The sequence below is a fragment of the Salvelinus namaycush genome, chromosome 11, assembly GCF_016432855.1.
Source record: "Salvelinus namaycush isolate Seneca chromosome 11, SaNama_1.0, whole genome shotgun sequence".
Taxonomy (NCBI): Eukaryota; Metazoa; Chordata; class Actinopteri; order Salmoniformes; family Salmonidae; genus Salvelinus; species Salvelinus namaycush.
In genome coordinates, this window is record NC_052317.1 from 34,474,903 (window position 1) to 34,493,010 (window position 18,108).

Genomic DNA, 18,108 nt, shown 5'->3' on the forward strand with positions numbered 1-18,108 from the left:
AATAGCTAGCTAGTTAGCTGGCTACATCACGTGTAGAAATGAAGCCAAAGGGTAGATAGGGATAGCCTACTCGTCTCCAGTATTTGACTGCTTGAGCGAAGCAGTTTACTTACCCAAGTTTAGCGACCGCTGCAAGCGTGTCAGCAACCTCGGGCACACAATTCAAATCTCTCCCGCAAGACACCCTGCCCCCTGTACTGTGGGACGCCATCATTAACCGAGTGAATGGGGAAGAAGGGAGTTGCAATTAGAATCGGGGAAACTGACGCCATTTTGGCTCTAGTCAAGCGTATGCTGTCATAGCGTGGATATGAAGCGCAGAATCAAAATGACTTCCCCCGGAATGCAGTTTCACGCGTTTCAACAACTGTCGCGACACTTGCACGTCCAGCGAGAATATGGTAGTTTGGGGTCACGTCATAGAGACGTTTGTTTGTCAGAGATGTTTGAAAAACCATTGGGATCATATTTGGTCACACCCAGACAACGTAAGTATCTAGCTGGAGAATTTTTGGGGGTGGTTGTTCATTAGATTCGTCCCGCCGTTCTTGATTTTCTTGTTTATTTAATTTATATATAAAAAATATATTGGCTATATAAATCACATTTTCAGTGATGTTAAGTACTTTAGTAAAAATACTTTAAAGTGCTATTTAAGTATTTATTTTGGGTATCTGTACTTTACTATATATATTTTTGAGTAATTTTACTTCACTGCACTACTTAAGAAAATATAGTACTTTTTACCCCATACATTTTCCTTGACACCCAAAAGTACTCTTACATTTTGAATGCTAAGCAAGACAAGAAAATAGTCAAATTCACGCACTTATCAACCGAACATCCCTGGTCATCCTTACTGCCTCTGATCTGGCAGACTCACTAAACTAACTTACTAAGAAATGCTAATATAGGTTCCATTTGACTTCCATTCGATTTATGACACAACTGCTGAAAAGTTTGCATTTGAAACAGTGGCCAGGTAAATAAAACCGAAGCGTTGCTGTGATACCAGGGGGGTATTCAATACACCGATTCTGTTTCAAAACGGAAGCAAACAAAATGGGGCGGGACCTACCTGAATTTGTCCAATAGTAACTCTCATTTTTCTTTGTTCGCTTCAGTTTGGTTCTTAAACGGTGAACGATTTCCGTAATGAATATGCCCGTGGGCCATAGACTGCTTACAGAGTAAGAAAACCATTATGTATTTTTGTAATTTGATTGATCTATCCCTTTAAAAAATGAATCACAGAATAGCAGGAACAGCACCATCTAGTGGTCAGAACCTAGTAATATCAGGATGTGGGATGGTACATAAACCCAACAACTTCAATGCCAAATTTCTCTAAACAAAAAACCACAAAAAAAATTCACTGAGAATATGATGAAGAAACCATACTCTGAGCCACAGCTCCATACTATTTGTCAAACATAGAGAACTGATAGTATATACTCGTTGTTGGGGTGGGATTGTGGGGGGTCCGTGGGTGTCTTTTGTCAATTCCTCATGTCTAACTCATTAGCTAGATTTCCATCCAATTGGCCACAGATTTCCGTGCGAATATTCAAAAATCTGCATAAAAGCAATGTATGCATTTTACCACCAGAGATGAGTTTCCATCAAATGTACTGTTTGCGGATAAAAGGCTATGTGTGATGATGTAGTGCACATAAAAAAAACGTTTGCAGTTTAATTCCTATGAACCGAATAAAAAATACAGGTTAAATTCCATTGCATTTTCAACTCCACTGATGGTTTTGTCACAAAATGTTTTGCATTATAGCGAATGTGCCCACTCTGGTATTGGAAAATGTGCTCTAGCCAACAGATCGCAGCTACAGTGCGGGTATAGCGTACATTATGAGATTATTATGGACAGAGTGAGATAATTTTTATTTGTCAAATGGCAGCCAAGCATCAACCATCATGTCACAAGAATAAAACCCTCGATACTGTGCAGTATTCACACCCCTTGACTTTTTCACATTTTGTTGTGTTACAGTCTGAATGGCAATTAAATTCAATTGAGATTTTTTTGTCAAAGTGGAATAATTGTTTTACAAATTAATTAAAAATAAAATGCTGAGATGTCTTGAGTCAATAAGTATTCAACGCCTTTATTATGTCAAGTTCAGGAGTAAAAATGTGCTTAATAAGTTGCATAAATTCACTCTTTGTGCAATAATAGTGTTCAACGTGATTTTGTATATTGAATATACAAAGTCGTTCTGCCCCTGAGCAAGGCAGTTAGTGGATGTCAATTAAGGCAGCCCCCCACCGCTCTGATTCAGAGGGTTTGGGTTAAATGTTGAAGGCATTCAGTTGTACAACTGACTAGGTATCAAATCTAATTTTATTTGTCAAATGCGCCGAATACAACAGTGAAATGCTTACTTACAGGCCTCCCGGGTGGTGCAGTGGTCTAAGGCAGTGCTAGCTGTGCCACCAGAGACTCTGGGTTCGAGCCCAGGCTCTGTCGCAGCCGGCCGCGACCGGGAGGTCCATGGGGCGACGCACAATTGGCCTAGCGTCGTCCGGGTTAGGGAGGGTTTGGCCCGTAGGGATATCCTTGTCTCATCGCACACTAGCAACTCCTGTGGCGGGCCGGGCGCAGTGCGCGCTGACCAGGTCGCTAGGTGTACGGTGTTTCCTCTGACACATTGGTGCGGCTGGCCTCCGGGTTGGATGCGCGCTGTGTTAAGAAGCAGTGCGGCTTGGTTGGGTTGTGTCCAACTTCATAAAAAATCATACAATGTGATTTTCTGGATTTTTTTTCTCATTTTGTCTGTCATAGTTGAAGTGTACCTATGATGAAAATTACAGGCCTCTCTCATCTTTTTAAGTGGGAGAACTTGCACAATTGGTGGCTTACTAAATACTTTTTTGCCCCACTGTAGGTAGAATTAGTAAAGCCTCTTGGACCTAGACTTGGCACTCCGGTACCGCTTGCCGTGCGGTAGAATAGAGAACAGTCTATGACTAGGGTGTCTTTGACAATTTTTAGGGCCTTCCCCTGACACCACCTGGTATAGAAGTCCTGGGTGGCAGCTTGGCTCCAGTGATGTACTGGGCCGTACGCACTACCCTCGGTTGTAGGCCGAGCAGTTGCCATACCAGGCAGTGATGCAACCCCTCAGGATGCTCTCGATGGTGCAGCTGTAAAACCTTTTGAGGATCTGAGGACCCATGCCAAATCTTTTCAGTCTCCTGAGGGGGAATAGGTTTTGTTGTGCCCTCTTCACGACTGTTTTGGTGTGCTTGGACCATGTTAGTTTGTTGGTGATGTGGACGCAGAGGAACTTGAAGCTCTCAACCTGTTCCACTACAGCCCTGACAATGAGAATGGGGGCGTGCCTAGTCCTCCTTTTCCTGTAGTTCACAATCATCTCCTTTGTCTTGATCACGTTGAGGGACAGGTTGTTGTCCTTGCACCACACGGTCATGTCTTTGACCTCCTCCCTATAGGCTGTCTCATCGTAGTCGGTGATCAGGCCTACCACTGTTGTGTCATCAGCAAACTTAATGATGGTGTTGGAGTCGTGCCTGGCCGTGCAGTCATGAGTGAACAGGGAGTACAGGAGGGGACTGGGCACGCACCCCTGAGAGGCCACCGTGTTGAGGATCAGCATGGCGGATGTGTTGTTACCTACCCTTACCACCTGGGGAAGTCCATGATCAAGTTGCAGAGGGAGGTGTTTATTCCCAGGATCCTTAGCTTAGTGATGAGCTTTGAGGGCACTATGGTGTTGAACGCTGAGCTGTAGTCAATGAATAGCATTCTCCTGTAGATGTTCCTTTTGTCCAGGTGGGAAAGGGCAGTGTGGAGTGCAATAGAGATTGCATCATCTGTGGATCTGTTGGTGCGGTATGCAAATTGGAGTGGGTCTAGGGTTTCTGGGATAATGGTGTTGATTTAAGCCATGACCAGCCTTTCAAAGTATTTAATGGCTACAGACGTGAATGCTACGGGTCGGTAGTCATTAAGGCAGTTTACCTTAGTGTTCTTGGGCACAGGGACTATGATGGTCTGCTTGAAACATGTAGGTATTACAGACTTGGTCAGGGAGAGACATCGGCTGCAGAGAGCGTGACCACATAGTCGTCCGGAACAGCTGATGCTCTCATGCATGTTTCAGTGTTACTTGCCTCGACGCTTGCATAGAAGTTATTTAGCTCATCTGGTAGGCTCGTGTCACTGGGCAGTTCTCAGCTGTAATTCCCTTTGTAGTCTGTAATATTTTGCAAGCCCTGCCACATCCGATGAGGGTCGGAGCCGGTGTAGTACGATTCGATTTTAGTCCTGTATTGACGCTTTGCCTGTTTGATGGTTTGTCGGAGGGCATAACGGGATTTCTTATAAGCTTCCAGGTTCGAGTCCCGCTCCTTGAAATTGGCAGCTCTACCCTATAGCTCAGTGCGAATGTTGCCTGTAATCCATGGCTTCTGGTTGGGGTATGTACATACAGTCACTGTGGGGACGACGTTCTCGATGCACTTATTGATAAAGCAGTGACTCATGTGGTGTACTCCTCAATGCCATCGGAAGAATCCCAGAATATATTCCAGTCTGTGCTAGCAAAACAGTCCTTTAGTTTAGCATCTGCTTCATCTGACCACTTTTTTATAGACCGAGTCACTGGTGCTTCCTGCTTTAATTTTTGCTTGTAAGCAGGAATCAGGAGGATAGAGTTATGGTCAGATTTGCCAAATGGAGGGTGAGGGAGAGCTTTGTAAGCGTCTCTGTGTGTGGAGTAAAGGAGGTCTCGAATAGTTTTTCCTCTGGTTGCACATTTAACATGCTGATAGAAATGAGGTAAAACTGATTTAAGCTTCCCCGCAATAAAGTCCCTGGCCACTAGGAGCGCCGCCTCTGGTGTGGATTTAGTGCCATCCTCGGTCTGTGGTGGTATGTAGCTACGAAAAATACAGATTAAAACTTTCTCGGTAGATAGTGTGGTCTACAGCTTATCATACTCAAAACCTTGAGACTTCCTTAGATATCGTGCACCAGCTATTATTTGCAAATATGCATAGGCCCCTGCCCCGTGTCTTACCAGAGGCTGCAGTTCTGTCCTGCTGATACAGTGTATAACCCACCAGCTGTATGTTCTTAATGTCGACGTTCAGCCACGACTCGGTGAAACATAAAATATTACAGCTTTTCATGTCCCGTTGATAGGATATACTGTACGTGCTTTCAGTTCGTCTCATTCATTTTCCAGCGATTGAACGTTAGCTATCAGAACGGAAGGCAAGGGCAGATTAGCCACTCATCGCCTGATCCTCACAAGGCATCCTGATCTCTTTCTGCGAAACCTACGTTTCCCTTTCCAGCGAATCACGGGGATCTGGGCCTGGTCGTGTGTCTGTAGTATATCCCTCGCGTCCGACTCATTGAAGAAGAACTCCTCATCCAATTTGAGGTGAGTAATCCCAGTTCTGATGTCCAGAAGCTCTTTTCGGTCATAAGAGACGGTAGCAGCAACATTATGTTAAAAAAAAGTTACGAACAACACGAAAAAAACTAACAAAATAGCATGGTTGGTTAAGAACCAATAAGATGGCAGCCCTCCCCTCCGGCGCCATCTTGTATATATCCCCCTTTCCCTATGGGTTATTGTGTGTAGAGAGGTAAGAAAAAAAACATTTAAACCATTTTGAATTCTTGCTGCAGCACAACAAAATGTGGAATAAGTCAAGGGGCATGAATACTTTCTGAAGGCACTGTATTTATTGGAAAGGAGCATCAAGCTCATCACCGTGCACTTTCACCACCCTGTGAAGTTCATTATAATTTATTTAATCTGTAGCCTAATAACCTGCATGCTTTCCTGAGCCGTAGTGGGAGGACCACACCACTAGTCATCGCGTGACTCTAAGTTGACTTTGTCATGACGTTGCCCTCTTTGGGTACAGCGAGCACCATTCCCCTCTCTCTGTCTCCTACACTCAGGCTGCTGCGACCCCAGGTCGTAAATTCCTGGAGGAGAATATCTCCTCATGGCCACAGTATAGAGAGAGAGTGAGTTTTCATAGAGAGAACAAAGGAATTTCTTCCACCTCACCTTGAGGTCCGAACAACATTTATGTTCTGGAAAATGTATAAAAGATCGGTGAAGAATCCAGCTACGAACTGGTCCATTTGGTACAATTTTGTGAAACTCATGGGAGACAATACGGCCACATTACCATAACGCTGTTTATATAATAGCCTCAGTTATGAGGCTTACATCTAATTGTTGTATAAAATGAATGAGTGAGGATTGAACTGTTTGTGAAATTATGTAATGTGATTTTGGATTGTTTAATGAAGGAAACTCCAATTCCCTTTGGAGTTTAACTAAATCAGAGGACCGCCCATGAGCACAGTTATGGTCGGGCATCCTGGGACAGGCCCTTTTCTGCTCTTCCGAATAAAACCCCCACCCGGGTTTTCTATCACCAGACCAGCTTAGCTCGATAACGAGAGGGCCAAGGTTTGAGAGGAGACCATAAACCTGAGTATAAGCTAAGGTTTGAGTAGATGGCTGAATCTTTTAACCATACCACGTGGTTAAACTCTTAGACTATCGATACCGACAGAATAAGAACAAGTCTTTGATATTAATTACTAGTCTGCAGCTAGGAATTCGGTATCATTGAACGCGAAGACCGACATCCGCCGAAACATCTATTCTATAACGACATGAATGAATGTCACTCTTTACTATCCATTCTAACCACGACAGAGAGAGAGGGCGGACAAACTCTCCAACAGAAACAAACTTTTCAACAGAGATCCCGACGACACACTGAGCGTAAATATATATATTGATTGCAATTATTCCCGAATGAGTGAGCGTTCATGTGCAAAGGATTAGCATTTCAATTGTTATAATTATCAACTTTGTAGTGTTTCATCTCAGTTGACCACCACTTCCCTTTTTGTCCACCAAGCCGTGATACCGGTTTATCCCACTAGGGAAACTCCGTTATCATTTCCTTGTAATTATCTACTGTTTGTTTATGCATTTCTGTGAATTACTTAGTTAGTAAATAAATTATTTAAGACAATTGATGTATGGATGACTCATAGTGAAGCAGATAGCAGATAACCAACAATTTACGATGTTTGGAATGAGACTAACATGAGGTAAATAATAAATCATTAATTCGAAAGACTAAGTGATCAGATATTCAAATATCTGAAAGTTATATTAGGAAAATTATAACTTTGTAATCTGAATATTTTCCTTGGTGTCCGACTTCCTAGTTAATTACATTTACATGATTAATCAGTTTAATCGCGTAATAATAATTACAGAGAGTTATTTGATAAATAGTCTTCAGTTTTAATGATGCCAAAGACACGACAACTTCAATATGATGGTTAATATATCAATATTTGAGCATAAAAGCATTTCCACCGGTATTTCTCACATAATTAATTGTCTAGCGTAATTTGTTTTGTCGACATTTGGAACATTTACCGACAAGGCCTGTCGTGATATTTTTTTATGCAACATGTACTTTACTCGCATAAAAAGTTTGATGGTAAACTGGTTAGAGTTAGAAAAAAGTTTAGTCCAAATCGAATGTTAGGCACAATATTTATTTAATATTATGAGTCCTATAAATTAAAATGGCCAATTTTGGTGCAATTAATAAGCTTAATTTCTCGGAGATCAAATTATATTTCAACAAAATAATGCATGAATGCTAATCTTATCTGTTTCTAACAACAGAAACGATTTCAGAACAATCTGAGATGGTGGGTGTCAAAATCCTCTTTCTTGTTCTTTTTGAATGGTAACGACCCTTTTGTGAAGAATAATAATAATTGGATTTACCTTCAAATATAACTCACAGATATAAAATGACATTAAATGTGAAACAAAAAATGTAACAAGAGGACATGTTTATGCAAGTACAAGTGTCGCTTCACTAATGTGGCCTATTGACAAGCTGCCTCAGAATTGACCCTGTAGTGTTTGTAGAGTCGCTTCTCTATATCGTATCACCATCACAACAGAAGCACTATCATATATCGCTAAGTCAAGCTAAATGCTTGTGAGAAATATTAGTGTGTGTGTTTGTGTGCGCATTCGCATGTGTGTGTCAGACTGCTATATAAAAACACTTCAAGTTCAGTGTCATTGTATTTGGGGAGAGAGTTGATACCAAGCTGGACTGTCATATACAAGGCTGTAAAAATGGATTTCACTGGGAGAAATTGAACAAGCCTAAGGACAGTTTCTCTGGATTATGGATTGCTCTGAGCTGTTAAATGTTATTGCCTCTCCTTATTGAGAGATTACACTGAGCATCAACCTTTTACTCAAATTCAAGGGACAGTAAATCTGTTTTTGTAGGGAGATTGAGTCTTTTGTGATCTTTATTGCATTGATATCTACCACAATCCATCAGCAAAAGACAATCACAATGGCTTTACAAGATGTCAGTGGCTTTCAGGACACCCCTATGTCTCACAGGTGGAACACTCCTGTCTCACTATCTGGGCCTATGGGAGATACCACTCCTCTCCTGGACATGGCTGATGAAAGGATCCTTGGTTGGGGAAGGTTTAAATCATCTGAGAGAGATGGAGAGGTCCCTCTGCGCTTTTTCATACCTACTCCTCAGAGCTCTGTTCCTTTCCGCTGTGACAACAGACACACGTCCCTTTCTTCCCTGTCCACCTCCTCATCACCGCCCACCCGGCGCCCATTCCCTTTGTGTCATGGAACCACTACCCTGGCCTTTGTGTTCCAAGGAGGTGTTATAGCAGCGGCAGACACACGTGCCAGCTGCTCAGGGCATGTCGCCTGTCCCTCTGCCCAGAAGATCCTGCCTATCCACTCCCATTTACTGGTCACCACTTCTGGCAGTGGTGCAGACTGCATGCTATGGGAGAGAATCCTGGCCAGAGAGATCCGCCTTTACCAACTACGCCACGGCCGCCGCTTGTCAATCACTGGCTCTGCCAAGCTCCTCTCTCATATGCTGCACCCCTTTAAGGGGACTGATGTGTGTGTGGCAGCCACTCTTTGTGGCTGGGATATAGAGGAGGTTAGGGTGGAGGAATTCAAGGGACAAAGAGTTGATAGGATGGGATCAGGCAGAGACAACAGCATCTCTCCAGCAAAACGGCCCCTTGAAGAGACAAGAATGTCAACTAGTGATGCTTGTAGTCAAGATGACTTGACTGACAGTGCCTGTGAGAGAACAAGACATGCAGTAACTGACGTGGACCTGACAAGATCCCCTGTCGGGGATCGTTGTGGCCCAAAGCTGTTCTATGTGTGCAGTGATGGCACCCGGCTGCAGGGAGAGCTCTTCTCGGTTGGCTCAGGTTCGCCTTATGCTTACGGAGTGCTGGATGGAGAGGTGCGGTGGAGCCTGAATGAGCAGGAGGCTATCTCATTGGCCAGAGAAGCTGTGTACAGGGCCACACACAGGGATGCATATTCAGGGAACTGTGTGGACCTTTTCCACATCACTGCCCAAGGATATTGCCGAAGAGACAGGGAGGATCTGAGAGAGGAGTACCACAGAGAGAGAGAGAGGGAGAGGGTGCTGAAGAGGGGAAAAGAAAAGAGTGAGGAAGATAAGAAATAGGGATTGATACATAGGGAAGGGGGATGATTAGTGTTGGGGTTAGAGGGTAGGGGTAGATTTAGCCCATTCATAGCTGATAATTACCTCATCTATTCATGAACGTATATCTTTTGGCTGGGGGAGTTTTGTTAAGAGCCCCGCCGCTCGTGCTGAACGTTAACATTCATCGCTTGCAGTACGGTTTTGGAAACATAAGGAACGTATCTTTTCTATCTGCCATATTTCCATGTTACAGCGCTTGTGTACAGAAAACAGATGGAAGACAGAGGCGACTACCTCTGCTAATTAGCTACCTGCGTCTCCGAACACCTGTGTGTAAACGGAAGACGGACGCCATAATCGTGTTGTCACTAAACAATACTGTCGGCGGCAACTCTGTTAAAACCGGTTAAAATAGTGTACAGTAAATGTAGCCTATATTTAGCATTTGTGAAATTATTTTGATGTGATATGAAGGTAGAGGGCTCTATGTTTCTTGAACAGTACCGCAATTGAGAATTCATTCACGTTTAGATGGAGTATTTGGATGTTTGGACTGCCAGAGCCAATTCGCCAAGGAACATGTCAGTTCCTTGGACTATAGGGAGTAATTTTATGCTTCTTTAGTTCATGGGCTAGGGTAGATTTAAGGAAAATATAAAGTAAATAGAATCACTGGCCACTTTTTACAGAAAGTAAGGGAAATGCATGCAGAGATGGTGGGGCAGATACAGGGTGTGGGTGGAGAGGGAGAGAATGAAGAGGAAAGGTTGGCAACAAGCAAGGTATAAATTAGATGAGGGCTGCCACAGTCTGCCAGTGAGATACTATTTCTTCTTGGATTAAGTTTAACAGCGGTTGGCATCCTGCCAGTACAATAGTGGCCGCTCTTAGCATTTGGCGTCTTCGATTCAAAGATGACAGAAAAGAAAGATGCCGGGAGTCATGTAACATATTTGGTCTTGACTCTAGGTGTGGGGAAGAGGAGATCAGTAGAGCGAGAGAAAATACAGAGAGGTGGAGTAAAATGGCGTGGAGTGAAAGCTGAGTTCGAATCGAGCAGAGCGTCAAGCAAAGTTGGTGAAGATGAAATTCCTGAATGGACAATAGCAGTGTCAAACTGGAACAAAAAGGAATTGTCTAAAATTGGAGTGAAGGATACGTCTACGAATGATAGTGATTCGCTACTTTTTTTTTGGGGGGGGGGGTGTCTTATTTTGATTCATTGTATTTCTGAAGAACAGAGGAAGATTGCAGTGGGCCTCAAAAGAATCCGGACAACAGAAGTTTCGTGCTTTGAACTTCGGAGTAGAGCACCCGTCAAAAGAGTCATCTCAGGGGTGACGATGGATGTTCATGTTGAATACCTAAGGAGAATTCCTGGTGTGGTTGGTGCCCGGCTTCTGACTTGCTGTACGCCTATGTAGATATTCCATTAAAAATCAGCCGTTTCCAGCTACAATAGTAATTTACAATATTAACAATGTCTACACTGTATTTCTGATCAATTTGATGTTATTTTAATGGACAATTTTTTAAACATTTTCTTTCAAAAACAAGGACATTTAAGTGACCCCAAACTTTTGAATAGTATATATAAATTCCAGAGTAGGTAGTACCGTTCAAAAGTTATGAAGTGTTATCCTCTTTTCATCCCGTACAGTAGGTGGCGGGATGCACATTAAATTGTGCAATCGCAAAAATACCATAGAAGAAGAGGTGCGTGTCGGTTGAGCTCCAAAACACGTTCAAAGATGGCGTTGTCTAGTGTCTTGCAGAGTGAGTCTGCCGATTTTTCATTTAATAATGACCTGTCTTTTTCATTTGGTTGTGGATTCGGTCAGACCGACTTGGGATTTGGGGCTGCACCGGGCGACAGACTTAATTTCGCCATAAAAGCTTCACTCGGCCCTGACGAGAAGGACGGCCCGGAGAGGAAAATAGAATTTCTCCATGGGACTACCACCTTGGCTTTCAAAGTAAATTGAGATTGCTAGTTAATGCCTATTTAAAAAGAAAAAAAAGTAAATTAACTCACACATGAACTAAAATGATATCCGTGATATTTTATTTGATGTCAGCTATATCTAACGTTAGCTATATTGGTGAAGTGTTCTTGAGTTTCTTGCTGTGTCTGTTTTCAGTTTTCTTGATGGTTAGCTAGCAAGCTTATGTTAGCCAGCCAGTTAGCGTGCTAATTGTGCTTGCTCATTGCCAACGCTAGCCAAACTTGCAAGCTAGCTATTTAAATAACTGCCTACAGTAGCTTGACAACACTGACAGTTCTTCAGCTAGATTACAAGTTTGCTTTATCCAAATGTGTCAGATACTAGCTAGTAGCCAAAGTAGTTTATTTGCTTGGCATTTGTCAGTAATTTCAATTGCACTTAGTTAGTTACGTAGTCCTATCCAGGACAAAAGTTACTTGCTAAGTATAACTACATACTAGCCTAAACTTTGTTCATGAGAATTTGTATCCTTCTAAAAGTGTTGGATCAACCTCTCTGTAGCAGAAAGAAACCATCAACTGACAGCCAGTAAGGCCACCAATCTCTCAAGTCAAGTGCAGCTGGCCCTCCTTAACTAACCTGAAATCCCATTTGTCATCATTCCACAGTTCCAACATGGCGTCATCGTGGCGGTGGACTCTCGGGCCACAGCTGGCGCCTATATCGCCTCCCAGACTGTAAAGAAGGTTATAGAGATTAACCCGTACCTGCTGGGCACCATGGCTGGAGGTGCAGCTGACTGCAGCTTCTGGGAGCGCCTGCTGGCCCGCCAGTGTCGCGTCTATGAGCTTCGCAACAAGGAGCGCATCTCTGTGGCAGCTGCCTCCAAGCTTCTGGCCAATATGGTGTACCAGTATAAAGGCATGGGCCTCAGCATGGGCACAATGGTGTGTGGTTGGGACAAGAGGGGGCCAGGTAATTAAAACCCCTACTCTGATCACACTTGTTACACCGATTCACGTAGCTATGTTACAGTGGAACCTCAGTCATACCTGTACATGTATTTGTTTACACTATGATCTGGGGAACTAGCTAACTATGTAAACTGTTTTCCCATACTCATACCAAAGGTAAGCAACTTACAGCATGAGTTAGTAGCTGCTCAGAGTATGAGGTGTGTGTGTGTTTATATATATTTATTATTATTTTTATTTTTTTGTGGTTCATAATAGCAATAGTTAGCAGGGATTGAGCAAACTTCTCCTGTCTGTTGCTTGTGAAAATGTTTACAACACATCAGCTGTCAACAGTTACCAACACAGTTCAGAAAGTAGGCTAAGTACTGGATTGAGTGCATTTTGGTTGTCTCCCACTAGATGGCATTGCTGTCACACTTGCTTACTTTTGTGGATTTAACTTGTGTTTTTAGATGCTGTGAGGTAAGAGTCAGTAGCCTACATTACAGTACATGAGGTGTGCTTAAAGATGGCTGCACCGTGACACTGTGATGGGAGATTGATAGGGCTGGGACTGTGGGCCAGAGAGAGCTGGCGTGGTGATTGACGCAAGGTCTCGGCCCGGACAATTGGGTCGCATGCATAAAGTGGTTCTGCTTGATCGATGAGCTTTGTTCACAGAGTGGGGAGTATGTGTGGACTTTCAGACTGCCTGGGACCTTGGTGACTCGTATTAAATCCTGCAATCAATCGCGTGAATAATGATCCCACTATAAGTGCAATAGGAATGGTGGCAGCTACAATGCCAGTGATTGAATGGAGAGGTAAATGTCATCTAAATTAAATCAATCTCGATTAAGAGAAAGCTCATTAGCGGTTACAATGATGTCAAGCACTGTTATTCTGGTGATTAAGTGTCTTAAGTGGCACAAGAAATATATCTAATAAAGTATGTTAAGATCTTGACTAATATGACTGTAATAACATTCAATGCCATGACTCATATGGTGAACAGGCTTAGTGCCTGGTAATAACATTCAATGCCATGACTCTCATATGGTGAACAGGCTTAGTGCCTGGTAATAACATTCAATGCCATGACTCTCATATGGTGAACAGGCTTAGTGCCTGGCTGCTAGATGGTGTGAGTTAACGCACTCCTCTCGTGGTCGTGTTCTGTCACCTCTGTCGCTGGCTTCTAGGACACAACTCGTCTCATGTTTTGTGATCATTGGACTTAAAAGTAACTGTCCAGTGAAAAGCTCACTTTTAAAAGTTCATATTCTGTTAACTCTTATCCAAATAATGTTGTTGACTCGTACTATACTCCTATTTGTGGCTAAAGCATAACTTGGAGGGAAAAAAACACTTCAAAAGCAAGAATATTTTTAATGACACATTCTGTACGCCCACACCATTCCAACACAATTAACATACTTAATTACAATTTTTTCGGGAAGGGAAAACTTTCACTAATTATATTTCAAAGATATCTGGGAACATTGAACAGTTACTTTTAAAGGGTAAGCGTCATAAAATGGAGAGCGACTAGATGATGCGTTGACGGCCAAGTTAAAGCACTGTAATACCAAACCACATAGGCTCCTGAATTGAGTGAGTCAGTGGATTTGCACAGGTAGCAGGAGCTGGTAAGCTGCTGTTCCCTAGTGAGTGTGAGGCTGAGCATCTGTTTTTGAAGCCTCTGGCCTCCTTTCCCTTAGAGCGGAGCCAGTGATGTGTTTAAGTGAGACAGACACATTCAGACAGACAGACAGACACTCTGTTCGTCCGTATGATGCCAGCTCCTGCTCTTCTGAAGGCTGTCACTCTGATGTTCCTCAGCGCTGACATGAAAAAGAGCTAGAGCTTAACCGCCTGTCACCTAACTGGTGGAGTGGAAGGCGAGGCGCTATGCCGGAACGTTGCGCCGTTCGCAGCCCGCCGCCTTCCTGCAGGTTTATGTGGGCTCATGAATTTAAGCCCTTTTGTTATGCCATGATGAGCGTCCCCCTCTCCCCTCATCTTCTGTGCCGCTTCTCAGTGACGCACTCTCCCTCCCCCTCCGTCATCCCAATCTACATTCCTGCGTTCTCTGCATAGATCCCAGGTGTGTTATGGATGTGGAGGTGTTGGTGCTTTTATCCCTGCCTGGCCCTGAAGAGCCACCCTCCTCCTTCCTCTCTGCCTCTTTGCATGAGTGGCTGCCTTTTAGAAAAGTCTCTTCTATTACATTTTTAACCAGTCCTCCTCAGTCTTCAGTCGCAGCTCCAAAATGGAAAATTATCCTGGCGCATAGGCAGGAGCTTAGTGATTATCAGAGGGAGCTAACGACGCGTATAGAAGGTGCAATTTGCCAGTTGAAAGCAATTCTGACTTCTTAGAGCAATTTCTTTAAAGAAGTATGCTTTAACAGGCTGTCCTTAACTGGCCTGGGAACTGTACTCTGTGGCCTATCATTGGGAGGATTTGTGTGTGTGTGTGAGATTCACAATTATCATAGGTTCACGTTTTGATGGTGTTAAGAGACAGGCTTTTTTCCTCCCTGATTCACCATCTGTAGGTTGGCTCTCTGGTGGAACAGCACAGGCTGGTGGGGCTAGTCACTGCTGCTGCGTCACTGTGATCAAGCCCTCTGCGTGTGTCACATTGGGGAACAAACTGTCTCACAAGTCATCCTTGCAAATACACCAGCCTGAATTATGTGTGCTTGCATTATCAAGTGTAGCATGTGGGAGTGTGTATATATGAATATGGTTGTGATTTTGTTCTTTCGTTTTTCCATCTTTCCTCTGAGTTCGGGTCACCTGCTTGGCCCGGTATGGGTCGATAGTTAATTTGGGTGTGTTGGGAGGGATCAATAAGGCCTAGAGCAGCGCCCCGGGGTAGACAGGCAGGCAGTGTGTCGGGATGTGCCTCGTCAGCAGGTTCTGCTGGGCTTGGTTTACTCTGAGAGGATGCAGCTGTTCACATTCCCTCTGGAGGGCACCGCACGGTGTGTGCACTTGGATCTATTACGTGTTTGTGTGTGTGAGAGAGAAGTGTGTGTGGATGGTAGGGCTGTCCCTAACTAAAAAATATATATAATCTTGGTCGACCGAGAGTTGTCTGTTCTTTCAACCAAGCGATTGGTAGACATTTTTAAATATATATTTATGACACATCCTATGTTTTTATAAAAATCATCTATATGTGGGCTACTGAGCTTGCCTGATGCTTTAAGCAAATGACTAAGAGTTCGAGATCAATGTAGGCTAACCAGATTTTAAAAACCTGTTCCCGACCCTCCTCTACCGCTGCTGCCGGCCTTCGCAGATTCAGCCATTATGCTCCTGAAGTTGCCGGTATTAGCCTACACCAGCGGTTTAGTTATTGTTATAAGTTATTGTAACATTTCTACTGATCTGCGTGCAAGTTATGATTTTCATATGCACATTTTCGTGGAACAGTTTCATTTAATTTATAATAGTCTATATATCTCAAAATATATCGGGTTCAAGTTTGTCATTGAGTGGCCCAGCCAGAGCCCATTCAGAGACTTGTCCAGAAGCCACTCCTGCGTTGTCTTGGCTGTGTGCTTAGAGTCGTTGTCCTGTTGGAAGTCAACCTTCGCCCCAGTCTGAAGTTTTGAGCACTCTGTAGCAGGTATTCATCTAGGATCTCTCGCGCTTTGCGCCGTTCATTTTTCCCTCGATGCTGACTAGTCTCCTAGCCCCTGCCACTGAAAAACATCCCCTCAGCATGATGCTGCTACCACCATGCTTCACCATAGGGATGGTGCCAGGTTTCCTCCAGATCTGACGCCTGGCCTCTTGGTTTCATCAGACCAGAAACTTGTTTCTTATGATCTTAGAGTCCTTTAGGTGCCTTTTGGAAAACTCCAAGCAGGCTGTTATGTGCCTTTTACTGAGGAGTGGCTTCCATCTGGCCACTAGCATAAATACCTGATTGGTGAAGTGCTGCAGAGATGATTGTCCTTCTGGAAGGTTCTCCCATCTCCCCAGAGGAACTCTGGAACTCTGTCAGAGTGACCATCGGGTTCTTGGACACCTCTCTGACCAAGGCCCTTCTCCCCCGATTGCTCAGTTTGACAGGCCGGCCAGCTCTAGGAAGATTCTTGGTGGTTCCAAACTTCTTCCATTTAAGAATGATGGAGGCCACTGTGTTCTTGGGGACCTTCAATGCAGCAGAAATGTTTTAGTACCCTTCCCCAGATCTGTGCCTCGACACAATCCTGTCTCGGAGCTCTACGAACAATTCCTTGGACCGCATGGCTTGGTTTTTGCTCTGACATGCACTGTCAACTGTGGGACCTTATGTAAATAAGGTATTTATTTTTTATAAGTCTGCAAATTCTAAACCTGTCTTCACCTTGTTATTATGGGGTATTGTGTGTAGTTAGATTGATTTGAGGGTAAAAAATGTATTTAATACATTTTAGAATAAGGCTGTAATGTAACAATGTGGAAAAAGTCAAGGAGCTTGAATACTTTCCGAATGGGGGGTGTGTGTATATGTATGTGTGTGTATATATATTATTTTTTTTACATTATTTTTCCCTCTGCTAGTCTAAAAAATTCTCGGCCAACCAACGCCCTGTCCACAAAATGGGGTCAGCCCTAGTGTGTAGCCTACACCTCAATTTCCCTGACACAGTTCAACACCTGATTCCGGAAGTCTTTAACCCACTTTACCTTGCTCTCCTCCTACCCCTCCCTGAATGTCAGATGGTACAGACTGACTCTTGTCTCTCTGCCTCCTCAGGGTTGTACTACGTGGACTCGGAGGGGAACCGTGTGTGCGGGGACCTGTTTGCAGTGGGCTCTGGGTCCATGTATGCGTACGGTGTGGTGGACAGCGGGCTGAGACAGGATCTTTCTGTGGATGAGGCGTGTGAGCTGGGCCGCAGGGCTATCTACCAGGCCACGTACCGAGATGCCTACAGCGGAGGACAGGTCAACCTGTACCACGTCCACAGTGAGGGCTGGACCAGAGTGTCCCAGGAAGACGTATTGAAGCTGCACCACCAGTACCAAGAACCAAAGAAGTTGAGAGGGGAGGGAGGAATGGTCGAAGGAGATGGAGGGAGGGCGTTGTAGTTTCTCTGTCAAGAGTTTGAGAATTATAAAAATTAGGGATGGTTGATAAGGATATAGCAATCATTTCCTTCCGTTTTGGATTAATTTCACTTACACGTCTGTTATGGTTTACTTTCAGATATGTTCCTAGCTATTTTAAATGTTTGAACATTTTTCACAAACAATGGGCTGCAGTTCCCCCACATGGTGTTTGATATGGGGGGCCCAATATACGGCTCACTCAGTCTTGGAGTAGTCTCTCTCTTACACTGTTATAGCTCTACCTTGTAACCACAACTGGGAAAGCAAGTCTTTTCTCAATAAACCCTGAGATGTTTTTTTCAGCTTGGAATGTGTTTCTTTTTATTTGTGTCCTCTTGTTTTTCCTCCTGTGTTTACTGTAGATGTGCATGTTATTCATGTACACAACACATTCTCACCTGTCATTTCATATTTTTCCTTGACATTGCTCCTTTCCCCAAAATGTTAATTTTCTGTTGACATTTTGTCATCTGCATCTGAGATCCTGATGTATTCTGTTCCTCTACT

The 18,108-nt window shown here is 43.7% G+C and overlaps 2 protein-coding genes across 2 annotated transcripts; both read left to right on the top strand.

Annotated features, from left to right (window-relative positions):
- The first annotated feature begins 8,424 nt into the window (after positions 1-8,424).
- LOC120055378 (proteasome subunit beta type-11-like) lies at positions 8,425-9,600 on the top strand. The gene is made up of 2 exons (XM_039003245.1): positions 8,425-9,037; positions 9,254-9,600. The coding sequence occupies exons 1-2, from the start codon at positions 8,425-8,427 to the stop codon at positions 9,598-9,600; spliced, it is 960 nt and encodes a 319-aa protein (XP_038859173.1).
- A 1,703-nt stretch (positions 9,601-11,303) lies between these two features.
- Positions 11,304-17,908, top strand: LOC120056098 (proteasome subunit beta type-5-like). Its single transcript, XM_039004267.1, has 3 exons — positions 11,304-11,558; positions 12,197-12,503; positions 17,246-17,908. Exons 1-3 carry the CDS (start codon positions 11,334-11,336, stop codon positions 17,578-17,580), a joined length of 867 nt encoding a protein of 288 aa, XP_038860195.1. The 5' UTR covers positions 11,304-11,333; the 3' UTR covers positions 17,581-17,908.
- Positions 17,909-18,108: the final 200 nt, after the last annotated feature.

Excerpts from the sequence above, each read along its gene's own strand:
- LOC120055378 (XM_039003245.1), top strand. The coding sequence starts at position 8,425 with ATGGCTTTACAAGATGTCAGTGGCTTTCAGGACACCCCTATGTCTCAC. Across the intron at positions 9,038-9,253 it reads GGCAGCCACTCTTTGTGGCT|GGGATCGTTGTGGCCCAAAG; the intron begins GGGATATAGAGG and ends GATCCCCTGTCG.
- LOC120056098 (XM_039004267.1), top strand. The coding sequence starts at position 11,334 with ATGGCGTTGTCTAGTGTCTTGCAGAGTGAGTCTGCCGATTTTTCATTT. Across the intron at positions 11,559-12,196 it reads CTACCACCTTGGCTTTCAAA|TTCCAACATGGCGTCATCGT; the intron begins GTAAATTGAGAT and ends ATCATTCCACAG. Across the intron at positions 12,504-17,245 it reads TTGGGACAAGAGGGGGCCAG|GGTTGTACTACGTGGACTCG; the intron begins GTAATTAAAACC and ends CTGCCTCCTCAG.